Source organism: Astatotilapia calliptera, chromosome 7 (assembly GCF_900246225.1).
Source record: "Astatotilapia calliptera chromosome 7, fAstCal1.2, whole genome shotgun sequence".
NCBI lineage: Eukaryota > Metazoa > Chordata > Actinopteri > Cichliformes > Cichlidae > Astatotilapia > Astatotilapia calliptera.
The window spans coordinates 11252863-11280214 of NC_039308.1; the positions used below are offsets into that span (position 1 = coordinate 11252863).

Genomic DNA, 27352 nt, shown 5'->3' on the forward strand with positions numbered 1-27352 from the left:
AAAAGCCCTGCATTAAAAAGTCCAAAGTAAATATCTATTACTAACGAAAAGTACTGGAATACCTAAGAGCACATAAGACAATGATGGCTAATTTAAAGTGTCTAATATGCAATAATGTGGTTTAGAAAATATTAATTTTTTTTATTACTAATTCAAGTACCGGTATTGCACCTGGTTAGCTTGTACTCTTTAAACACTTTTAATATCTGTATCTACAAATGGTTTCATAAATATCCAGTATATCCTTATAATACGTTAAGAATTACATTCACAATTCTTCCCTTTACCCCCCCTTTTTAACTAGATTTACTATTTTGCTTTTATTATAAGTAAAAAGAATGTGTGAAGATTTTTTTCATTATAGAACATTGCTGTATGTGATCAAAGCAAGACAAAGCAAGGAGCAAAACTGCATGTTATAAAATCAGATAAATACTTGGGCACCATGCTGGCAATCACACATGAAACCAAACTAGCATAAAATATCAAAAAGTTGTCTTTACTTCTTCATTGTTTTAATTGTATTTATAAATTGTGTGACGATTATATTAATAATAATTAGAAAACACTCAAAATAAATGACATCAGTAACCAACAGTAATGACATTAAACAATAATTATTAAACAATAACTCAAGATTGAATCCAGGCCAGTACAAAGAAAGCAAGCATTTAGGCTGATGTAAAATGTTCATTCAGTAAGCAGACTGCAGGTTAAAAGCATTTCTGTTCAGTGTACATGGAGGCATTGAGACACATGCCCTCTAGTCAGTCATAAAAACAAAATTAAAGCTAGAGATTCAACACTTCTCTTAATTATTATGCCCTTCCATTTCTCTCCAGAAGAAGGCACAGTCATCACATTCAAAAACATTTACATCCCTTCACAAAAAAGTAACATGTAAAATCACCATCGGTATGAAATGAGTACTTTTTCATTCCTGCAACTCAGCAGGGATTGCTAAAAATGTAGTTGTATTTCCACTGAAAATGGGCAGATTTTATCATTGAACAAGCACAGATATTAACCAGAAGATTGATCTCCTAAATCTGTGTTCAGGACTCTAAATATTCAAATTCTTAACATTTAGAAGATGGAAAAAAGTGTCCAGGTGAGAGAAACTTGTAGCCATTCCCAGAGGGAAGTCTGACACCTCCTTTAGAATGTGTGAGAAGGCCAGCTGGAGATGGAGGTGGTTTAGCCTCCAGGTTTGGGTGAACATTTGGTCTGTCATCAGTGTTGTGGTCTTCAGGTTCCCCTACATTTTTCCTGATAGACTCATTTCTAGGTGAGAGATTCAGCAAACCCAAAACATCTTTCTGAACTGTACTCATTTTTTTATTCTCACCTCGGAGTAAGCTGGCTGGACATGGCATGTTGGGTTTCTGGCTGGCGTTGGCCCAGTAAGTTTTTAAATTGTGGATTGCCTGGATTTTGCTATCCTGTTTGGATTGATGCAGCTTAGGGGTGATTGCTGGGCTAGAAGAGGCTGAAACAGATCCTGCGGAGGAATAGGAAAGGGCTGGGGATGGAGCACTGTCAGCAGGAGAGCGTGAAGGTGAGATGTGGGCAGTGTAAGGCGAGCTGGGGTATTTCAGTTTGAGCTGAGCCTGTATGTGCACATCTGGGGAGACTGTAGGGAGAGGTGAACCCTGATCTTTTACTGAGAGAGATAACGAAGGGGATGAATGAGCTTGGCTGCTGTAGACTGAGCTGATTTTCTGCAGTGATGAGGAGCGAGATGGTGGTTTAGGCCGAGTTGGAGGAGGGATTGAGACAGAGGTAGAGAGCGGTGAAAGATGACTAGAGAGTGAGAGAGGAGACTTTAGACTTGCCCTACTTGTTGGTCGGCTAAATGCACTGGTCTCAGAGGGCTGAAACCCTTGGGCTCCATTTGTAGGAGTCAAAGTTGGGGTTGTTGGAGTGGACACCGATTTCTGTCTGCTGAGAGACTCATCTCTGCCCTCAGCTCCCTTCAGTGTCTTTCCTCTAAGGTTTGCCTTCTGCAGGCTCTCCACAGCTTGCATGTGGCTCTCAGTCTCCTCCAGGATCTTCTGGGCCAGCTCCTGGGGATCCAGTTGTCCTGCAGGTCCTGTCCTTTCCTCTTGGGATTTCACTGTGCTATCTGTCTCAGTGCTCGACTGGTCTGACTCAGAGCTGCTGACTTTTCCTTTCCGCTGAGGAGTTGAGCTGGAAAATGAAACATATAGATACATTTAAAAGAAGTTCAAGAGTAACTCTTTCTGACTTAACAAAAAGTATTGAACTTACATTTCCTTCTTGACTTTGGGGTTATTCTTAACTGTTAGTGGCAGCGTTGGAGCTTTTATTGGAGATGTAGGTGTGCTGATGCTTCCCTTTGAGGAAACTGTTAGAGGATACCCATGCCGCCCGGCAGATGCTCTCCCAGCACCAACTCTGCCAAATCTATGTCCTGCAGGTAGAGGCAGAGTGTCACACTCGCTTCCTCCTCGACCTAATGGCTCACTGCTTATAATGGAGTACCCCGCATACTCCTCGTCCTCTCCTTCTCCCGATAATACTCCTCCATTACTGGTCAATCGACCTCTTGATACACCACCTGAATGGGTGTAGAGGCCCGCGCCTTGACAAGGCTTCTCTGGCTGTTGATGTGAGCGCTGGCTGATGATGTCACTTCCTGCAGGCTCAGGTCTAGACAGGAAACTGAGAGATGAGGCAAGGGAGCTGAGGCTGTACACTGAGATGGCATCGCAGGAAAGGCTGTCAGGGCACATGGGGGGCAAAATCGAGGGTTGAGGTGGGTAGCAACCTAAGGAAAGGGGTAAAGAGTGTGGCTGGGAGGCTGACTGGGAGGAGGACAAAGACTCCAGGGAGGATGAACTGTCTATGCTAAGTCTCTTGGGAAGCTCTGTTGAGTCTGATTAAAAAGAGAGAGAGAGAGAGAGATTTGAAAAATTTGTTGAAAATTGGGAAAGATTTAGTAAAAGAGAAAGTCCAAAGTCATAACTTATTTTTTACCAAACAGTGCTAGAAGAGACTGAAGGGCAAAATGCATGATGCGTCTGCTGGCCTGTTTTCCAGTCTTCAGCACCACTTCCTCCTGACCAACTTCACAAAGGTCAAAACCTGACAAAGACAGAGCACAAAATCCAGCCAAAAGCCAAATCTGAGTACTTCAGTGACAAATAGTAAGCTTTATGTTCTTCACTGCTAAAGTAGTTAGTTACTTTATTAATTCATTTTAGATTACAAAATGAGTATGATGATTCTATATAACCACCAATTCCCAAAAATGTTGGGATGCTGTGAAAATGTGAATAAAAACTGAATGCAAGGATTTACAAATCTCGTATACCCATAATGTATTCACAATAGAACACAAAAAAATATCAATTGTTTAAATTGAGAAAATGTACAGTACCATCTAAAGAAACATATTAGCATGGGCATGAATTTGATGGTAGTAACACGTCTAAAAAAAAAAAATGTTGAAATAGGTCCATGTTTACCACTCTCTTCTTTTGACAACAGTCTGTAAACGTCTGGGAACTGAAGAGACCAGCTACTGGATTTTTGGAGTGGACTGTTGTCTTGTCTGATGTATGAATCTAGCTACTTAACAGCTGGTTGTTCAGTTGTTGTATTTTTCATTTGATACGCCAGATGTTTGCAGGTGATCAAAAATCTGGATTGCAAACAGGCCAGTTCATCACCTGGCCATATTGTACAACAGCAATGGTTCGTTGTACAGCATGGGTTCATTATAATTGCGGTATGCGTCTTAGCATTGTCTTGCTGAAATATTCAGAGGCTTGTCTGAAAAAGATATAATCTGGATTTGAGTATACACGGCTCTAAAATCTATATAAACAACACGTTCTCACTCTCGAGGCGTAATATTTTACGCTAGGTGTCAAATCGTCAACATGTTACGCTTCCTGGCACCCAACATATTCCTAAATGACAAGATTGGAAAAATGAGGAAACATGAGAACCGTTTGGAATCAATCCACAGATGTTCGTTCATTTTCCTCAAATTGCTTTGGTAAGCACTATTTAACGTCATTAAAGTGCTGATGTTTTTGACACTGTGGGCATGAGTTTGCTGTCTATTGTCAATAGCAGTCTTCAGTCCGGGTGAGTCCCTACTGTGGTGGAACCTATTCTTAAAAAACAAAACATGGATCCAGCAATTTTATCCAACTACAGACCAATTTCTAAATTGTCTTTTCTTTCTAAAGTCCTAGTCCTTCTTCAGCGCCACAACTTTCTATATAAAAATGGCATTAGTGAAGTATTTCAGTCTGGTTTTAAAGCACACCACAACACTGAAACTGCTCTTGTAAAAGTTTTTAATGACCTTTTAACTTTTACTGACTCGGGAGATCCTGCCATTTCAATACTATGAGACCTCAGTGCTGCCTTTGACCGTAGATCATAGGATTCTTATCTCTCGGCTTGAACACTGTCGGAATCGAAGGGACTGCATTGGAGTGGTTTAAATCTTACCTGTCCAACCAATGCTTTTCTGTTAGATTGGGGGATACATCATCCTCAAAAAACCCACTTTCTTGTGGGGTCCCCCAGGGGTCCATTCTTGGCCCAGTTCTCTTTTCAATTTATATGCTCCCTATGGGTTTATTTTTTAAAAAGGATGTTAAGGCATGGATGACTTTAAACTTTCTTAACCTAAATGAACAGAAAGCAGAGGTGATTGTGTTTAGTTCCTGTGACCACTGCAACTTTGGCCCCTTAGAAATTTATAAAAAACCTTCTGCGAGGAACCTAGGAGTTATCTTTGACTCTAATCTAACGTTTGACAAACAGATTAATGCTGTAATCAAATCAGTTTCTTTCATCTTCGGCTACTTGCTAAAGTGAAGCCATTTCTCTGTTTTAGAGACTTTGAGAGAGCTATCCATGCCTTCATTTCATCTCACCTCGACTACTGTAATAGTCTTTACTCTGGTATTAGTCTGTCATCAGTTAGCTGTCTACAGCTGGTCCAAAACCCTGCAGCACAGTTACTAACTGGCACACGCAAGCGAGAACACATATCCTCCATACTGGCATCATTACACTGGCTGCCAGTTAGTTTTAGAATTAGGTTTAGGATTTTATTATTTGTTTTTAAGGTATTGCAGGGGTTAGCACCCTCATACCTTTCTGATCTTTTAAATTGGTACACTCCTGCAAGGTCTGCGGATCAATTGCTGCTGGCTGATTAAAGCACAGAGATCGGGCCTTTGCCATGACTGCTCCTAAATTATGGAACAAACTGCAGGACCTCCCCAACATTGGACACTTTTAAAACCTGTCTGAAAACTGACTTTTACTCCATGGCTTTTAAATCAAAATGAGTTTGTATCGAAAGGAGCCAGCTGAGGTGGTTCGGGCATCTGACAAGGCGCCTCCTGGGTGAGGTGTTCCAGGCATGTCCCACCGGGAGGAGGCCCCGGGGCAGACCCAGGACACGCTGGAGAGATTATATCTCTCGGCTGGCCTGGGAACGCCTTGGTATTCCCCCGGACAAGCTGGAGGAGGTGGCTGGGGAGAGGGAGGTCTGGGCCTCTTTGCTTAGGCTGCTGCCCCCGCGACCCGGCCCCGGACAAAGCGGATGAAGATGGATGGATGGATGGAGTTTGTATTACTTTTATTTTTCTTATTCTTACTCAAATCTTCTAATTTTATTATTCTTTTTCTTAACTTTTATCATGTCTCCCTATGTTTTCATTTCTTTTGATTACTTTAATTATTCAGCACCTTAGTCAAAATTTGTTGTTTTAAATGTGCTATATAAATAAATTTGACTTTGACTATTTGACAGATGGTGGTATGAGGCGTTTGTGCTAATATGATGTGTTCGGTTTTTGCTGAAGGTGGTGCTTTTCTTTAATGCTAAACATCTCCACTTTGCTCTTGTCTGTGCAAAGGACATTGTTCCAGATTTTTTATTTTATTTGTTCAGATGCAATAAAACAGCCATGCTGTCATGTTCTTTTTAGAGAGAGAAGGCTTTCTTCTGACAACCCTTCCAAACAAGCCATATATGTTCAGTGTTTTTCCAATTCATTACAAAGAACTTTATCATTTAACATACTAACTGTAGAGCTTGAGTCCTTTCTCACAAACATAATTCAGTAAAAAGCAAAAGCGTCTGATAAGGGGTGTTCAGTAGGTGATATGAAAGCTCACACAAAGACAAACAGGAAAATAAGTAGACATATAAGCATCAAAGACAGATGGAAAAGGATAAACAAAAGTATTTACAATGTAAACCAAGAAACAACACTATAAAAGAACCTTAATCAGAAGCTCAATGCATATAGATGTGTTTCAATATGTTCTGAATATTATAACATAATTTTTTGCTCTGTGCTAGTATTTACCGACATTTTCTTTACTTACAACTGACATGGGTGATGCAGTAGATCACTGACAAGGAGGTATAAAAAAAATGTGAAACTAAGTTTCTTTTAAGGATGACTCACCCAGTGCAGCCAGGAACTCGTGGCAGCCTGGCAGCCTCCAGAGCTGCACACTAATTGACACTTGAATGGGAGCCAGTGGAAAGTCTTGCTCTTTGTCGCCTGACTGCAACTGAACCAACACTTGGTGAAGCTATGGAGAGGAAAGAAGATATAATGACTGGAGTGCTGGATGAGTGTTTATACTTTTTCAGTTTTTAACTTATTTATTACCTCACATTTGAGAACATATAAGGATTGTATTAAATAAAAATACTCCAGTGTAAATCAACAATTCTCAATAAACAAGGACAGATAAAGCACGCACTTCACAAAGAATATTCAAATAAAACATCTTAGTGTCTGAATGTGTTTGTGCCTGCTTTGACGAGTGTTGTACTTTTGAACTCAAGCCAGAAGTTTCATCATGAAACACTTACCATTCCTGCCACACTTTTAACTGCCTTTGTGAGGTGTGTATGACAGAAGAAGAAACAGAACTTTAGTTATTTATTTTTGTGTAATTGTTGTGTTTGAATTACTGTATTCTCAGCCATGCATGAATGATGATGTGCTTATGCAGGCAATTCTTGATGATACCCATATAGTATTTATGGAGGGCTACAGCAAGCAAAGAATGATGAAACCAAACAAATGACTGCAAAATGAAAAATTAGAGTGAAGAGTGGGGGGTGCTCTGCACTTTACCAACTAGCTATACAAGCAATCTGTTTTAGTTATGAGTGGTTAAAAGACAAGTGTGCAGAATATCTCATGACCATGCTGACCAGATGCATGCTAGGGTTGGGAAACAACAATGCATGCAGTGTTGAGTGTGTTTGCAGAAAGCAGTCATGCAAATGAACTAGATTACTAACCATATTCAGTAAATTTTACTTCCCTACAGTTATGGAAAAAAATGGAAATCTCTCTCTTTCTGTATATATGCAATGCATGTGGGAACTATGGATGAATAGAAATATAACATCCTCACTGACTAAGAAGCACCTAATAGCTCAGGGCATCAATTAATGGTGCAACATCAGTAGAACACAGTTACTATCAAAGCTAGAGGTTGAGAGGCTACAACCCAGTGGGAATGAGTGAGCAGTGTGGACACAATGAGCCGACCCTGATAGAAGAAGCATTGGAAGTGAACTAGATGACGCTTAGCTACCTACAATGACAGAATTGCTGTTTTTACACCAGGACTCTAAGATCAGGCAAGCCGACCGGAGCTCTGCCTGGATTGACCATAAGACTCAGCCTATGACTCAGTGCCTTGAATAGTGTACAGGAACATCTGAGCTGCATATGGACTAAAAGTCCCCACTTTCAGATGGGGGGAGGGGGGGGGAGGCACTGCAAAGGTGGTTAAGAATAATAGGGGTATGGTCATGTCGGACTTTGAGTTCCAGACAGACAAGCAGCTACTGGCCAACCAACATGACATAGTGGTGGACAGCAACACTGGGAAGAAGGGCCACAAGAAAATAGAGAGTTACCAGGGCCAGGAGGAGAAACTGGAGTAGATGTGGAAGGTAAAGTCCAAAGTTGTCCCAATGGTAATAGAAACATTAGGAGCTGTAACCCCAAAACAGAGGTCTCTGTTCAGAAGAGTGCATCTGCACCAGTTGGTCCTTCAGCCCCTGGTACAGCTAAAATAGAACACCCAAACTCCGAGGCCTCTGGTAGAGCACCCAAGTTTAAGCAACACAATAATACCATCCCCCAGCTTTTTGAGCTTGGAACTCTCAACGTTACTTAGGTAAAGGCCAAGAATAAAAACAGGTGGTGGAGGGAGATCTTATTTTTTGATGTGCGTAGTTCTTCAACCACTGTCATGACCACCTGTCCAACATGATAGTACCTTATGAATGAGCTGTTCTCCAGCCTCAGATGCTGTGACCAGCTTACAGAGTGCCTGTAAGGCTGGAGGAGTAAGACCTGGGGATGCACAGAAAGTTAATCAGAAATTTCTATAGCACTGTCATATCTTGATCACGAACAACTAATACAACCTAGTGTAACATTTTACAAAAGAGCTATAAGTTGAAATAAAAATATAATCTGAATTATTCTCTTGCTAATATAGGGTATCTTGCAAAAGTGAGTACACCCCTCACATTTTTGTAAATATTTCGTTACATCTTTTCATGGGACAACACTGAAGATATGATAGTTTGATACAATGTAAAGGCAATAATGGCTGTGTGTTAAATTATTTAGAGGGGACAGCAAATTTACACTGTTGTACAAGCTGTACACTGAGTACTTTGCATTATATCAAAGTGTCATATCTTCAGTGTTGTCCCATGAAAAGATATAATAACATTTTTACAAAAATGTGAGGGTTGTACTCACTTTTGTGAGATACTGTACATTAAACAAATATGATTTTATCAGTATGACTGATAGGAGATGTTTTGAATAATGGAAAAACTCTGTTACCAAGCAGTGACTGTAGAGTGGTACTGCACTGCTGCAGTCGATCCCCAGGATCTGACATAGGAAAAAAAACTGCCGCAGGGAGTCCAGCAACACTACCAGAGAAGTCCAACCGAAAACCCACTGCAGAGAGTAGGGCCTGCCACCCAGGCACCCCGCCGACCTTACCCAGCACAGAGGAGACATGTGGACATGAACAGAGAATACACAAAGGTTGACATTTAAAGAGAAGGAGAAGGAAAGACCAACACACAGACCTTATTCTCCACACTTTGCTGCGATGTGTACATTGGGTTACACTGGCCACTCTGAATGCGCTGTAGTGATTTCTCAACCTGTGGACAGAAACAGGCACAAATTGTGTTATTTAATCAGACTGGAATGTTCAGATGTGGGAAAAATGTGTTTTGAGGTGCCATTCACAAACAATTTAACATTTTCTGGACAGGACAAAACTGAAAGAAAATTAAAAGAAAACATCTTGATTGATAATCATGCATTTCATTAGCAATCAAGATGTTTTCTTTGTGTTGAACACAATCATGGGTGCTTCCTTAAGAAGCATTTTAATTCCAGAATTCACCAGAAAATAGCTTTACCATTTCTCATTGATACCTCAGATCTCTGTGCGTGGATTGTGGAGTGATATTTATACAGCAGTTTTCTAGTCTAAGCTCTACTACAAGCCTCATTCACACATTCATACTGCACTTTATTCCATAAAAGAGGACCGTAGCCACAATGGCAGCACTCACTGACATCATTCTGGACTCTGCATCTTTAAGGCTTTAATGTTAGGTTAGCATTTTACCCCCCTGCCATGCTATTTAGAGCCAGACGTGACCATAATGCTCTAAGGTATCAGCTAACACCAGCATGCTGGAACCGCAATGACTGTGAAATTTCGGCAACATGCTCTGATGGAAGTCTGATGATGATAACTAAAGTTATGATTCACTGTATTAGATTTTTATTGATCTTCATGAGAGCTAAGTATAGTCTCCCCAGTCTGTCACATTTGAATTCTTTTTCCTTAGATGGAGGGAAAGTGATGTCCCCAAATCAAGAGGGGTAGAGATAAGAAGCACTGCAGAAAAAAAGCAATTTGCTGTCAAAGTAGGTTAACACGTTCACACAGACCTTGCGCTGAATGTAATGACTTTCTTTATTGTTCAATACTTCTTTGATGCAAAGTCATAAAGTCATTAAAATAGCTCAGTATGAATTATCTAAACTTAATATAATGTTTTCATATGGGTTTTTAAAAACTTTTTTCAATCAACAGTCTTTAATTAAATGACATAAAATAACTGCTATAAAAAGCAGTTAAGCCAGTATTCACATTTGTGATCTTTACAATAGTTAATCTTTGGATGCTCTGACAAAAAATAAAAGCCACATTTCTAATTAAAGTGATTAAAGTCATGCTCATTTAAGATTTTCCAGTAGTATTTATGACAAATCGGCTGTCGTTTTATTGAACTGATATCTAAATTCATCTTTTGAATTTTAAACTTACTAATAGAGAACTAATAGAGAAAGCGAGACTGCAAAGTTTGAAGAAGTCTTACCAAGTGTAACAACACTCTCAGGGCATCCCTGGCCCTCTCTGGGTACTGAAGGATCTCTACCAGGGCTTGGCCAACCAGTGACATGGGACTGTTCAGCTTTACATCATTGCCAATAAGCATGTAACCTAAAAAAATACAACAAAACACATCTTTCGGTTTCTCGTGCATATTGAAACTGTGTTTTTTGGAGTTCTGAAATGTAAATGTAGCCGTCTCCAAAGCACCTTGGGTTAGCTTCTGTTGTTTAAATGTGCTGTAAGTTATGAATAAAATAGGCATGACATGTTTAAGGTAAAATTTTCATCGCCAGTAAATAACTTATGTAACACAGTGGGCTACATAATAAACTTGAAGAATAGAAACAAAGTGTTGATCCTGCTGTACTAGTATCGACCCAAAATCAATACCAGCATTGGTATCAATGCTATCGATAATTGGATTGATCCGCCCACTTCTAGTTCATGGTTTGCTCTTTCTCATACCTTGCTTGAACACACATATCACTGCTGACCAGTAACACCCCAACAGACTTGCCATATTGGATACAGTGGCCACAACAATTATTCTTTTTTTTAGTTTATAGCGTTTACGTATCATCTAACATATCTCAGACATTGACATTGCTAAGTTGTACAAACTAATTGGTTCCTTTTAGCTCATTTGAACGAAGAAATTGGTTAGCTGATAAATGCTCCACTATATTTTACAGCTACTCCTCTTGTGTCTGCGTGCTGTGGCTCAAAGCAACTGAGTCAAGCTTTAGTATTTTACATTAATGATTGTTTGCTAACCAGCCCAGTTGGAGGGGTGTGAGAAGTGCTTGCTGCTCTGCAGTGTCTTCATGGCTTCCGTCAGAGCTGCACTGGCTTTGGTCCCATTGTGAAGAGCTGTGTAGAAGGTGTGTGTGAACAGTTTAGAGGCAGCTACTGGCACAGGCCACAAAGAGACACACACACACTGGACCCCTGCAGCCAAGAACGCTCGAGTCAACCCCACAACTCCATCTGCTGTTACCTTGCTGCCGGACTCTGGGTACAACCTGAGGTGGCAAAGGGTCAAAGAGTTACATGGGACAGTCAAAAGCTAAGAAAAGCCTGTGTAAAAAACCAAATCTGTGAATAGTTATACCTCAGGACCACCAGTTTGACAGTCAGACAAAGGTCCAGTATATCAGCAGCAGTAAGAAGGAAATCTTGAAGTGGTGGACTATCACAGATACTCTCTACCTCACACACACTTTCACCATCCTCACTCCTTTCATCTGCTCCTCTGAGTCTCTCTGGGCTGCTCTTTGAAAACAAACCCTTCACTTTTCCACCCTGATCTGCTGCTTCGCCTGACACTGACATCCTGCGGGGTGATTTCTCCTTTGGTCGGCCACCTGCCCCATCTCCTCCAGCATGCTCTTGGCTAGGGGCAAGGACCAAAGCTGCAAGCTTCCAAGATATATGTGTGGCAAAGTGAACACACTCTGCTTGACTCAGAGCTGCTAAAATGCGATCCTTTGTGGCATTGGCTCCCGTTAGGGGATGACATCCCAGCTGCTCTCCCAGCCACAGGGCTTCCTCTTGGGCTGAGGGTAAGGGCCCCCATAGCCAACGGTCCATGACACTCGGTGGCAAATGAGGTGCACCGACCACTGCAGCCATTGAGCCTCCATCTGGACAAAATAAGTGTCCACTGCGTCGAGCATGAGGCTGCAGTTTGAACACATTTGATACAGAAATATTATAATAAGCAATAAATATTTTAAATAATTAATTGAATAAACACATATGTCGGAATAGTTTGACAAATACAATATATGTTACTTTACATCGATTATCAGAAATCAAAGGGTACCAAAATGACTTACCTTTATTGTTGCTCCCAGGCTGGCTAAAGAAGGTACAGAAATTAGACTGAACCTTTCATACAGGTACTCATTAGAGGAGCTGCCTTTGAGCAAGGCAAATGGAATTAGGTATAATTCTCCCTCCAGAACTAACACAAGTTGTCTGTGTCTACCCACGGGTCCACTACTGTGCATCAGGCCCTGTATAGAGAGAGGTGGAGGGCAATCGTAACACACAGATTTGTGTGAAAAACCATAAAGAAGACAAATTCAAATCGTGAATTGAAATATAAGTCTTTCCTTGGAGACACACATACATACCCCTTCCATTGGCGCTATGAGCAAGTCATAAAGGGCCCGCAGAGGAGGTTTGCCAGTGTTACTTGGTCTGAAGAGGGGAGAAGATAAGCCGTCCTTTACTGGAGATACAGTGGTACTGTACAGACTCGTCATGCTCTGACAGCTTCTATTAGAGGCAGAAATACACAAGAAATGTAATACACTCCAACATATAGTTATCCTGTTTGAAAACAGCTATGAACCTATAATCATGATGATGTTATAGTCATGCAGCTCTATGAAGCTCTACTTAAGCACTGGTGATATTAACTGAATGGTAATGTTAGCTTGCTAACTTGCTCATCAGGATTTTGAGTAATGTGTTATAGTTTAACATTTCCTTTTTTGTCACAATGAACAGAAGTTTTGCAAATTCAAGTAACTATAAAAACATATTTGCAATGTTTTTGTTTCCCTTCAAGTTCCTATGCATACAGCTTCTTACAAGTTAAATGTATCTAATCCTATGAAGACCTTTGTATTATGACTGCAACTGCAATATTTTGTGCCCATATTTTGTATCATGATGATCTGTTTAGTTTCCAATTAGATCCGATTTTTCACTGCATGTTTCAAAATGTTTTAAATGTTTAAATTATTCGTTGTGTAGCAACACCTTGTAGAGTTTGTGTTATGTTTAAATGTAGTGGGAAAAAAAAGTTGTGAAAAATGGACTTCTCATAGTTGTAGATTTCTGTTTAAATACTGTATTATTGAGTTATTCTTGGTCATTTTGGACTTATGTCAGGTTCACTTCCTGTCGTTATCATTTGTCCCTTCTTAGTAATCGTCTGGGGTACTGACTTGATTCAAATTTGTCTTGCCTGTGTCCAGTTATCCAGCCAGCCTTCCCAATGTACAGTATACATGCACACCTCCTGTCCGTTAGTTCACACTTCATAGACTGTCCTGTTTTCTTTGGAGCCAAGTGATCCAGCAGTTTCTTGTGGTCCTTGTTTATGACCTTTTGCTATGATTCATGAACTTGGTTATTCTTTACCTGTTTTATTTTCCCCATTGCCTGTCTATCATCTGTTTTGGAATTAAAATTAGAACTTTGGGCTTTTTCTTTTTCTTGTTTTGCATTTTTGGTTAGCCACTAGTTAGCTTTTAGTTTGGCCAAATCTCTCAATGTAAGATAAATTGAAAAAAGCTTGTTGCTAATAATGTAGTAGAGGAGATGCAGTACCAACTCACTATGCAGTGAAGTTAAGTAAAGTCAGAGCTAAACCTAAAGTAGCACCCTCTGGACATATAGCCAATATACTCTCGCAGTTTACAAGAACTCTGAGTCAAACCTGTTGAAGAGATTATTTCTGGACACCATGTGGAGATAGCCTGTAGGGTCTGTGGCAGAGATGAGTTTTTTGTTCAGCTCCTCAAACTGCTGCTCCAACAGATCTCCAGCTTCACTCTCTGTCTCACTACTTGAGAAGACTCTGCAAAATGGCAATAGAGACAGTGATACATAATTGTTCTATTATACAGCCTTGTCTAAAGATTGCAACCAAAATGCTAGGTGCATGCATATATCTCTAACAGTGTCAACTCAAAAGCATAAGTATGGTCAAACATTCTGTTTACAAGCAGAAGCCAGTCAAAAGAAGGCAGGCTTAAAAAGAGGGCGGTCTTAAAGGGAGAGAAGAAAGTAGTTTGTTTCAGACTGATGAATGAACTGACAATCTTAGGAAAATGTACAAAAGGAAGAAACAAGTAGTAATTAATTACTGGAGCAGTATGTGATAGAGCGATGACTTGGAATTAAAATAACTTTTTATGGAATCCTCTGGCTGTAGATTTTACACACTCAGGAAGGTAATAGCAGTTTCTGATACCTGGATACATGCTAAAGGGCAGTAAAGTGCTACTAGTGGTTTGGAAAACATTTTTATGCTGTGTATCTGCAAAAACTTGTCATGCTTAGATGAGTGGGACTCATAATAAACCACACACAACAGCGTGAATCACCACAATATCAACACACACACACACACACACACACACACACACACACACACACACACACACACACACACACACACACACACACACACACACACACACACACACACACACACACCAGAAGTAGTGAATCTGCTGGCTGCAGTGACTCCACTGCAGTGGTTTTCACAGTAAGTTGAGATGCAGTTTGTATGGGGGAACATTTGCTGGCACAACACATGGTAGTGATTTACAAAGTCATCCAGCTATGCCAACCAAGGCCTGAGAGTTGTGGGCAGTATAATTGAGAATAGAGAAAACTGGCAGGAGAGAGCAGGAAAAAAGGAAGACAGACACAAAGCATGCGTCTTCTCTATCATGTTTTGCTCACTTTTGTTTAAATGAGAGAAGGTTCACCTACAATCTATTCCAAAAGTTTGTACAGAACTTCATGGAAATCTTGGATTGCCCGATTAACTCTAAGCCTCAAATGTCAAACACATGGTAAGCCTACAAAAAAAGTCAATGTCTCCAAAGTCAGTCTGACTCTTTCTTTGTATAAAATGTAATTGGAGTCCATCAAGCTAATGTCAAGACAAATCATCCAAAGCCTCAAATATTAACCATGCTAGCCCCAGACAGAAAAGTCATATCTCTACAATAACTGAGATTTATCTTCTGTAGACAATGACATGTACCACATTACCATAGGGTGACTTAATAACAATGATCTTAAAAACAGTTCCACAGTTTAGCACACCAATGAAACAATTTTGACCAGATTAGAGGTTTTTCATTATTTTTTTTATGCCTGTGTTTTCTGGGCTGACAGTCTTTCTCTTGGATACTGCTAGACTCTGCCTGGAAGCCTATCCTTTCTTCAGATATGTAAAATGTACTATACACAGAGGGAAATACAGATTGAAAATGCATCTATAGTGATTAATAACATATTTACCATAGTTGTTAAGCTCAACACAACTGGTCAACCACGTAATTTTTCTTTGTATGTGTGCTAGTAGTCAGACAGGGATTTAAGACATGTCACAAAACTTTGAACATCAGCCTCGTGGAAAGGCTTAAACATATGCTCATGAGACCATGAAATATCTGCATTACGCTCCATTAACCTGTTTAATGGAATAAAGTTGTCACTGTCAGCTACAAAGTTATGTCAGCAGTATGAGGCATAAAGAAAATACTTCATTGAGTTAAAAGGTGCTGGTAACAATCATTCACTGGCATCTATCAAAGGTGGCACTACCTGTTATAATGACTATCCACTCCCAGAGCCTCTCTAGCATTGTGGATGTATTGCTCCAGAGAAAGGGAACCTCCAACAGCTCCTTCTCCACTTTGTGGGCTCCCACTACCATCCTTGAACTCAGACACCTCCAGTCCTGCTTCTCCAAGATACACCTCATTAAACTTCACGATACCTGTAACGTTTCAGGAAAAACATAAGCAGGTTACAGCACTATGTGTGTGCCCATTTGTCAGCATGTGTGTGTGTGTGTGTGTGTGTGTGGCAGTATGTAGTGCAGACACTAAATGGTGCTTCCGTCGTTGTTTCTTAAGGGTCCCCTTAGAGGAAAAGCCATGCAGCCAAAGAGTGATCATCTTTGCAGTATAAATTTCCTCAAATGTCATATCTGATATATGTAGATATAAGTGACATTTCAGCCTGCAGGTAGCCCTGGAGGAAAGACTGCAAAAAGTGTTCACCCTTTGAAGAGAATTAGTGGTAAATGTCACCCTAGCATTACAAAGACCTTAAGGATGATCGTCTCAGTCAAGACCCTTTTTGGTTTTGTCTCACAGAACTTAAATGAATTCCCACTGAAGTCATGACAACATCACTACATCTCAGTATCCCATGCCACAGCAGTTATGACAACTCATAGTACAACACAGATAGTACAACTCTGTTTTTTTAATACCAAAGATATAATCCCTGCTTTTTTTTTTTTTTAACATTTATACATGCTCTTATGCCTTCCCATCCCATTGGAATGGGTGTAGGACAGGTGGTAGAGTGTGTGTGATAATTATAAAAGCTGCATGCATGCAGTGCTTTAAGTAATCAATAAGCCTTGAAAAGTGCATATAGATCCAGTCCATTACAGACTACTGTAGTCATATTATTTAAATGTTATTGATGACTAAACTGAAAAGTTCTTCAGGCCCATGGAAACATGAATCCCTTTCTACAACAGCTGTGTTAAGACCAATTCCAAATGATTTTGCAAACCTGAATTTCATACTTCTCATTAAAGCATTACTTAATCATGATTATTGACTTAATTGGAAGTGGACACCAGTATCAGTACATTTATAATTATGCACCTATTAATCCCTTTAAAAATATGGGACATTTTATTTACAACTATTTTAGAAAAAAAGCACAGAAATATCTGAACGTCTTTTCTCATCTCCAAAATCTCAGTAACGGAGGGACGGAACATGGTCCACTCTGACTCAGTGTCTCCAGCCTCACTTAGTGTGCTGTAAAAGTTCTGCTGGAGGTGGGAGTAGAAGATCTCACAGACCAGGGCCTCTGCCAGACACTCCCACTGCATCGTCACTACACATCTGGGGACATCAGGCCTGTCCAGCATCATCCCCATCACACGTGAGACCTGATCCAACTCAGTACCAAGTAGTGATCGCTTGAATGCTCTGATATTATCTTTACCCGAGTATCCAAGACATGTGGACAGAGATCTGATAATATAATTACGAAATCAATCATGAACTTGCATACTAGAGCATCCTGTGTTAAGTGTACTAATGGACACCATTATACTCAAACCAGGTGTTCAGGACAGACCAGTCCTTGGGTTACATTGAGTAGGCCATTTCTTTCAGTGTACTCCAGTATAACAGTGGAGTCCCCAGCAGATACAGGGACTCTAAGGAAGCCAGGCACACTGAACTGTTGGAAGGTGCAAGAAAGAAACAATCCTATCCCCTAAGGAAAACCTGAGCGTACAGGCACCAAGCGACAAGTATGCAAATATACCCATTTCTTCTCACCATCTGTCACTGAGGGTAGCCTCATGCATCAGCTTAGGCTACTTGAATCACAAAGTGCAGAGGATTAGTAAGGAGGTAGTGAGGGTAACTATGAAGAGGATGAAGAGTGGAAAGGGTTAGAGGCAGGATGGAGTGGCTGGAGATGTGTGTCAGGCAGAAAGAAAAGGTTTATAGGAGGATAGTGAGGCCTGCTATAATGTATGGCTTGCAGACAGTAGCACTTACAAAAGGACATGGGGCAGAGGTCAAGCTGACTAAATTTAAGATGTTAAGATTTTAACTGGTAGTGACCAGGATGGACAACATTACAAACTAGAAAAATTTGCATTTCCTGCGAAAATGCTGTGTGGATGCTTAAAGCTGAAGCTGTATGCAAAAAGTAGCTGAAAAAGCTGAAAAGTTGCAGAAATTGTAAAAACTTTGCAGAAGCAAAAGAAGTTTGCTAAAATGGAATAACTTAGCAGAACTGCAATATCTTAGAGGAAACATAATACTTGGCAGAAATACAATAGCATAGCAGAATTTAGCAGAAATATTGTAACTTACCAGAAACATGATAACTTCTCAAAAATACAAGAATTTAGGAGAAATAGTATAAGATAACAGAAAGAATATATTTAGCCAAAAATACTTAGACATTACAGAAACACTATGATTTAGAAAAATAGTACAACAGAGCAGAAATATTGTGATTTACCAGAGACACTGTGATGAACTATGAATATTGTAATTTTAAATTAAGACTTTGTTTTAGCACAAATATTATAATTTGGCAGAAATACTATAATTTAGCAGAAATACTATATTAAGCACAAATCCTATAAAAAGCAGAAATGGTATGATTAAGCATAAATACTACATTTAGTAGAAATACTTTGTTTTAGCACAAATCCCATAAAAAGCAGAAATACTGTACTATGATTTAGTAGAAAAACTATAATTAATCAGAAATACTAAATTTAGCAGAAATACTATATTAAGCACAAATCCTATAAAAAGCAGAAATAGTATATTAAGCACAAATCCTATGAAAAGCAGAAATAGTGTGATTAAGCATAAATACTACATTTAGCAGAAATACTATATTAAGCACAAATCTTATAAAAAGCAGAAATACTATATTAAGCACAAATCCTATAAAAAGCAGAAATACTATGATTAAGCATAAATACTACATTTAGTAGAAATACTATATTAAGCACAAATCTTATAAAAAGCAGAAATACTATATTAAGCACAAATCCTATAAAAGCAGAAATAGTATATTAAGCACAAATCTTATAAAATAGCAGAAATAGTATGATTTAGCACAATAGTAATAAGTTAAACAGAAAAATCGGAAAAGCAAAATGGACAGCTGAAAAAATGCTGAACATGCTGAGGTTCCCTCAAATATACTTGTTAAATGACAAAAATCTGCAAAAAAATTTATGACTGCCACACAATTATAAATATGTACACATGAGGAAACACACATGCACAGAGAGACACACACACAAGATCCAATTCAGTCAACCAGTCTAAATATATTGAATTTGAATCTTACAATGAGATCATCCCATTAAAAGGCTTTCTCTCTCTCTCTCTCTCTCTCTCTCTCTCTCTCTCTCTGTCACACACACACACACACACACACACACACACACACACACACACACACACACACGCACACACAAACACAAAGAGGGAGAGAGCTGCTGAATTTGAATCCACCAATCAGAGTGGCTGTGTACTTTTTCCCGCCAAAACAGGTGCTTCTGTTTACACACGCAGCACAGAGAGACACAGGATTATTGCAGTCTATTTCTCATAGTGAGGACTCCCCTCAAACAAATGACCATAATTTCCTAACCGTAGGGGCTAGAGCGGTCATTCTTACACCGTTTTGTTCAGAAGTGATTGGGGAATCTTCAAGTGTTGACAATTTATCATTAAAATATGAATTTTTAGAGATATATGACATGGATGACTTGTTGACTTAGAAGCCACGAATTCCCCAATATGCAAATTTGAATGGCTGAGGCCACATATATGATTGGCTGGCTGGGAAGCCGTGCAGGCCCTGATTTGTGGATTTGAATTCCTCAGCCCTCAGATATGATTGGCTGCCTGGGGACCTGGCAGAAATATATAGAAATACTATGATTAAGCATAAATACTACATTTAGTAGAAATACTATGTTTTAGCACAAATACTATAATTTGAGAGAAATACTATAATTTAGCAGAAATACTATATTAAGCACAAATCCTATAAAAAGCAGAAATACTATATTAGGCACAAATCCTATAAAAAGCAGAAATCGTATGATTAAGCATAAGTACTACATTTAGTAGAAATACTATGTTTTAGCACAAATAGTATAAAAAGCAGAAATACTATAAATTAGCAGAAATACTATATTAGGCACAAATCCTATGAAAAGCAGAAATACTATGATTTAGCAGAATAGTAATAACTTACAAAATTACAAATATGGAGGCATATTGAAACACAAATGCAGAGAGGGACACACAAACACAGGCTCTAATCCAGTCAACCAGTCTAACTATATTCAATTTAAATCCTACAATGACATGCTGCCAAATAAGGGCAGGGTCCTCTCTCTCCCACTAAACACACACACACACACACACACACACACACACACACACACACACACACACACACACACACACACACACACAGACAGACACAGAGGGAGAGAGCTGCCGAATTTAAATCCACCAATCAGAGTGGCTGTTTACGTTTTCCCGCCAAAACAGGTGCATCTTTTTACACACACAGGACAGAGAGGCACAGGATTATTGCAGCCTATTTCTCATAGTGACGACTCCCCTCAAACAAATGACCATAATTTCCTAACCGTAGGGGCTAGAGCGGTCATTCTTACACCGTTTTGTTCAGAAGAGATGGGGGAATCTTCCAGTGTTAACAATTTATCATTAAAATATGAATTATTAAAGATATTTGACTTCTAATGCACCATAACTGAGCAGAGCGAAGCAAAAACTGCCTTGACTTGCCCTCAAACAACGCTTTCTAACTCTAAATCTATTTGGAGTATCGATATCATTCTTTCACCGTAAGAGACAGCAGGCTTTGGTGAACAATCATGGAAATTTTCAGGTCTCTGTGGAAATCCAACAAAAAGTTATGACGAGAGAAAAAAGTGGTTCATTTCCAGGGTTTGAAATCTGAAGAAATCTGAGCGAAGGACAAATTTCCTACCCTCAAACAAGTCCAACTCATTTCAGAACGGTAATAGGTGAGAAAGAAATTCTTGAATTGTGAGCGTCACGAGTGTCTGAAGATATACCGGGACAAGCCTCATGTCTTAACTTTGCTTCGTTAAGGAGATATGACGATTCGAATATGCCTCTCATTACAGAAATCCAGCGGTGATTTTGAACAAACTCTCCATTGACTTTATATGGAGAGTTTTCTGACCTTGTGTTAGTCTGAGGAGATTTGCCAAAATTCTATAAATCCCACAACAATGATGGTGACATTTTCTGAAAGCCAGCAAAAATACCTACGTTTTGATGTATAATTTGTGGAAGTTGAGTAAAAACTGAGCAAGTAGCAAACAGTTGTTCGGACATGAAGAGAAGACTGCAAAAGCTTCAGTGACACACTGGAAGCCAAGAGCATAGCAACCATAACAACGCATGTATTTTGTGAAAAATCACAATTTTGCAACTCAAAACTTTAAGAGGCATAAAAGTAAAACAGTAAAAGATTTGAAAAAGCTGAATCATACATGAATAGCCCAATAATTTGTGAACATTTTAAAGTTTGAATGGTTTTTCTAGGCGAAAGTATGAGGAAGTAGTTAAGTTTCAAAAACAAGCAAAATTTAGCAGAATTTTGGAAGTTTTCCATTCATTTCAATGGGACAAATTAAAGGAAAAAAGTGGAATATTTTAAAAAGTATAATAGCAAAAAATAGCAAAAGTCATAGCGATCATTAGCAGAAATAGCAGAATAGTTTAAAATTTGAACGGTGAAAATCGGCTGAAAATTGTGGAAGTAGTTAAGTGCCAAAAAGTGTACGGAAGCAACTGGAATAATAAAGTATAAAGAACTAGAAAAATTTGCATTTCCTGCGAAAATGCAGTGTGGATGCTTAAAGCTGAAGCTGTATGCAAAAAGTAGCTGAAAAAGCTGAAAAGTTGCAGAAATTGTAAAAACTTTGCAGAAGCAAAAGAAGTTTGCTAAAATGGAATAACTTAGCAGAACTGCAATATCTTAGAGGAAACATAATACTTGGCAGAAATACAATAGCATAGCAGAATTTAGCAGAAATATTGTAACTTACCAGAAACATGATAACTTCTCAAAAATACAAGAATTTAGGAGAAATAGTATAAGATAACAGAAAGAATATATTTAGCCAAAAATACTTAAACATTACAGAAACACTATGATTTAGAAAAATAGTACAACAGAGCAGAAATATTGTGATTTACCAGAGACACTGTGATGAACTATGAATATTGTAATTTTAAATTGAGACTATGTTTTAGCACAAATATTATAATTTGGCAGAAATACTATAATTTAGCAGAAATACTATATTAAGCACAAATCCTATAAAAAGCAGAAATGGTATGATTAAGCACAAATACTACATTTAGTAGAAATACTTTGTTTTAGCACAAATCCCATAAAAAGCAGAAATACTGTACTATGATTTAGTAGAAAAACTATAATTAATCAGAAATACTAAATTTAGCAGAAATACTATATTAAGCACAAATACTATGAAAAGCAGAAATAGTATGATTAAGCATAAATACTACATTTAGCAGAAATACTATATTAAGCACAAATCCTATAAAAGCAGAAATAGTATATTAAGCACAAATCTTATAAAATAGCAGAAACAGTATGATTTAGCACAATAGTAATAAGTTAAACAGAAAAATTGGAAAAGCAAAATGGACAGCTGAAAAAATGCTGAACATGCTGAGGGTCCCTCAAATATACTTGTTAAATGACAAAAATCTGCAAAAAAATTTATTACAGCCACACAATCACAAATATGTACACATGAGGAAACACACATGCACAGAGAGACCCACACACAAGATCCAATTCAGTCAACCAGTCTAAATATATTGAATTTAAATCTTAGAATGAGATCATCCCATTAAAAGCCTTTCTCTCTCTCTCTCTCTCTCTCTCTCTCTCTCTGTCACACACACACACACACACACACACACACACACACACACACACACACACACACACACACACACAGGGAGAGAGAAGTAAGTTTCTAGGTCAGCCTGGGAGCTGCTGAATTTGAATCCACCAATCAGAGAGGCTGTGCACTTTTCCCCACCAAAACAGGTGCATCTGTTTACACACGCAGCAGCACAGAGAGACACAGGATTTTTGCAGTCTATTTCTCATAGTGACGACTCCCCTCAAACAAATGACCGTAATTTCCTAACCGTAGGGGCTAGAACGGTCATTCTTACACCGTTTTGTTCAGAAGAGATGGGGGAATCTTCAAGTGTTGACAATTTAATATTAAAATATGAATTTTTAGAGATATATGACATGGATGACTTGTTGACTTAGAAGCCACGAATTCCCCAATATGCAAATTTGAATGCCTGAGACCACATATGTGATTGGCTGGCTGGGAAGCCGTGCAGGCCCTGATTTGTGGATTTGAATTCCTCAGCCCTCAGATATGATTGGCTGGCTTAGAAGCCACGAAGGCCCCAATATGCAAATTTGAATGCCTCAGGACACTTATTTGATTGGCTGGGAAACTGTGCAGGCCCTGATTTGAAAATTTGAATGTCTCAGTCCTCACAGAGGATTGGCTGCCTGGGGACCTGGCAGAAATATATAGAAATACTATTATTAAGCATAAATACTACATTTAGTAGAAATACTATGTTTTAGCACAAATACTATAAAAAGAAGAAAAACTATAATTTAGCAGAAATACTATATTAAGCACAAATCCTATAAAAAGCAGAAATACTATAATTTAGAACAAATAGTATAAAAAGCAGAAATACTATAATTTAGCAGAAATACTATGTTAGGCACAAATCCTATAAAAAGCAGAAATACTATAATTTAGCAGAAATACTATATTAGGCATAAATCCTATGAAAAGCAGAAATACTGTATTTAGCACAAGTACCGAAAAGTACCAGAAATACTATGATTTAGCAGAAATACTGTATTTAGCACAAGTACCGAAAAGTACCAGAAACACTATGATTTAGCAGAATAGTAATAACTTATTGAAACACAAATGCACAGAGGGACACACAAACACAGGCTCTAATCCAGTCAACCAGTCTAACTATGTTCAATTTAAATCCTACAATGACATGCTGTCAAATAAGGGCAGGGTCCTCTCTCTCCCACTAAACACACACACACACACACACACACACACACACACACACACACACACACACACACACACAGGGAGAGAGGACTAAGTTTCTAGGTCAGCCTGGGAGCTGCTGAATTTGAATCCACCAATCAGAGAGGCTGTTTACGTTTTCCCGCCAAAACAGGTGCATCTGTTTTACACACGCAGCACAGAGACATAGACCTGCTTCTTTCAGTTTATTTCACATAGTGAGGATTCCCCTCAAACAAATGACCATAATTTCCTAACCATAGGGGCTAGAGCGGTCATTCTTACACCGTTTTGTTCAGAAGAGATGGGGGAATCTTCAAGTGTTGACAATTTATCATTAAAATATGAATTTTTAGAGATATATGACATGGATGACTTGTTGACTTAGAAGCCACGAATTCCCCAATATGCAAATTTGAATACCTGGAGCCCACATACATGATTGGCTGGCTGGGAAGCTGTGCAGGCCCTGATTTGTGGATTTGAATTCCTCAGCCCTCAGATATGATTGGCTGGCTTAGAAGCCATGAAGGCCCCAATATGCAAATTTGAATGCCTCAGGACACATATATGATTGGCTGGGAAGCCGTGCAGGCCCTGATTTGAAAATTTGAATTTCTCAGTCCTCACAGAGGATTGGCTGCCTGGGGACCTGGCAGAAATATATAGAAATACTATGATTAAGCATAAATACTACATTTAGTAGAAATACTATGTTTTAGCACAAATACTATAAAAAGCAGAAATATTATAATTTAGCAGAAATACTATATTAAGCACAAATCCTATAAAAAGCAGAAATACCATATTAAGCACAAATTCTATAAAAAGCAGAAATACTATATTAAGCACAAATTCTATAAAAAGCAGAAATACTATATTAAGCACAAATCTTATAAAATAGCAGAAACAGTATGATTTAGCACAATAGTAATAAGTTAAACAGAAAAATTGGAAAAGCAAAATGGACAGCTGAAAAAATGCTGAACATGCTGAGGGTCCCTCAAATATACTTGTTAAATGAAAAAATCAGCAAAAAAATGCACAGGGAGAGAGAAGTAAGTTTCTAGGTCAGCCTGGGAGCTGCTGAATTTGAATCCACCAATCAGAGAGCCTGTGTACTTTTTCCCGCCAAAACATGTGCCTCTTTTTACACACGCAGCACAGAGAGGCACAGGATTATTGCAGCCTATTTCTCATAGTGAGGACTCCCCTCAAACAAATGACCATAATTTCCAAACCGTAGGGGCTAGAGCGGTCATTCTTACACCGTTTTGTTCAGAAGAGATGGGGGAATCTTCCAGTGTTTACAATTTATCATTAAAATATGAATTATTAAAGATATTTGACTTGTAATGCACCATAACTGAGTAGAGCGAAGCAAAAACTGCCTTGACTTGCCCTCAAACAACGCTTTGTAACTTGAAATCTATTTGGAGTATCGATATCATTCTTTCACCGTAAGAGACAGCAGGCTTTGGTGAACAATCATGGAAATTTTCAGGTCTCTGTGGAAATCCAACAAAAAGTTATGACGAGAGAAAAAAGTGGTTCATTTCCACAGTTTGAAATCTGAAGAAATCTGAGCGAAGGACGAATTTCCTACCCTCAAACAAGTCCAACTCATTTCAGAACGGTAATAGGTGAGAAAGAAATTCTTGAATTGTGAGCGTCAGGGGTGTCTGAAGATATTCGGGGACAAGCCTCATGTCTTAACTTTGCTTCGTTAAGGAGATATGACGATTCGAATATGCCTCTCATTACAGAAAGCCAGCGATGATTTTGAACAAGCTCTCCATTGACTTTGTATGGAGAGTTTTCTGACCTTGTGTTGGTCTGAGGAGATTTGCCAAAATTCTATAAATCCCACAACAATGATAGTGACATTTTCTGAAAGCCAGCAAAAATACCTACGTTTTGATGTATAATTTGTGGAAGTTGAGTGAAAATTGAGCAAGTAGCAAGAAGTTGTTCGGACATGAAGTGAAAATTGCAAAACCTTCAGTGACACACTGGAAGCCAAGAGCATAGCAACCATAACAACGCATGTATTTTGTGAAAAATCACAATTGTGCAACTCAAAACTTTAAGAGGCATAAAAGTAAAATGGTAAAAGATTTGAAAAAGCTGAATCATACATGAATAGCCCAATAATTTGTGAACATTTTAAAGTTTGAATGGTTGTTCTAGGTGAAAGTATGAGGAAGTAGTTAAGTTTCAAAAACAAGCAAAATTTAGCAGAATTTTGGAAGTTTCCCATTCATTTCAATGGGACAAATTAAAGGAAAAAAGTGGAATATTTTAAAAAGTATAATAGCAAAAAATAGCAAAAGTCATAGCGATCATTAGCAGAAATAGCAGAATAGTTTAAAATTTGAACGGTGAAAATCGGCTGAAAATTGTGGAAGTAGTTAAGTGCCAAAAAGTGTACGGAAGCAACTGGAATAATAAAGTATAAAGAATAAAGAGAAACAGGAACTCAATAGTGTGGATGCTTAAAGCATCCACACAATAAAGAATAAAGAGAAACAGGAACTCAATAGTGTGGATGCTTAAAGCATCCACACAATAATAAAGAATAAAGAGAAACAGGAACTCAATAGTGTGGATGCTTAAAGCATCCACACAATAAAGAATAAAGAGAAACAGGAACTCAATAGTGTGGATGCTTAAAGCATCCACACAATAAAGAATAAAGAGAAACAGGAACTCAATAGTGTGGATGCTTAATGCATCCACACAATAAAGAATAAAGAGAAACAGGAACTCAATAGTGTGGATGCTTAAAGCATCCACACAATAAAGAATAAAGAGAAACAGGAACTCAATAGTGTGGATGCTTAAAGCATCCACACAATAAAGATTAGAAGAACAATACTGTGAATGCTTTTCAAGCATTCACACTAATAATTATAAAAAATATGCAACCATAGCATTTTAAGAATCCCATGAGTGTAAACCAGAAGCACACTTTCTAAGCTGATAGGAGCCATATTAACCCTTGGATGCACAATCTACCAATACCTACCTACACTCTTCCACAGGTGGGGTCAAAATGACCCCAAATAAAATCAATGCATTTGCTATAAACTTGGTTTCCACTCTTTTCCCCTGTCTGTGTCCTCACCTGATACTCTTGTGACCTTCAGGTGTTTTGCGTAAGTGGCTGAGGACAAGCATTTCTAACTAACATTTTTATGGTGGTACCCTTCTGAGCAGTCTGGAGAATTACAGTGTGCCAACAAACCCCTGACCCAACTGGCACCAGTCTCCCTACTTGGCAGAAGACCATCTATCTGTGCTTGGCTATGGTCAACATTGTATGTGTGA

General features: G+C 38.7%; 1 protein-coding gene across 1 annotated transcript in view; it reads right to left on the reverse strand.

Annotated features, from left to right (window-relative positions):
- Positions 1–539: 539 nt before the first annotated feature.
- ttc28 (tetratricopeptide repeat domain 28) overlaps positions 540–27352 on the reverse strand; it is a 180463-nt gene continuing 153650 nt past the window's right edge. Inside the window, exons 18-32 of the mRNA XM_026176900.1 lie at positions 15847–16033; positions 13940–14080; positions 12624–12768; positions 12324–12503; positions 11597–12165; positions 11260–11507; positions 10469–10593; positions 9155–9232; positions 8901–9060; positions 8320–8396; positions 6890–6913; positions 6474–6603; positions 3001–3108; positions 2272–2899; positions 540–2190 (exon numbers count right to left, since the gene is read on the reverse strand). Of these exons, the coding sequence (XP_026032685.1) occupies positions 1080–2190; positions 2272–2899; positions 3001–3108; positions 6474–6603; positions 6890–6913; positions 8320–8396; positions 8901–9060; positions 9155–9232; positions 10469–10593; positions 11260–11507; positions 11597–12165; positions 12324–12503; positions 12624–12768; positions 13940–14080; positions 15847–16033 (3911 nt within the window). The 3' untranslated portion in view covers positions 540–1079. The remainder of the gene's footprint in view (positions 2191–2271; positions 2900–3000; positions 3109–6473; positions 6604–6889; positions 6914–8319; positions 8397–8900; positions 9061–9154; positions 9233–10468; positions 10594–11259; positions 11508–11596; positions 12166–12323; positions 12504–12623; positions 12769–13939; positions 14081–15846; positions 16034–27352) is intronic.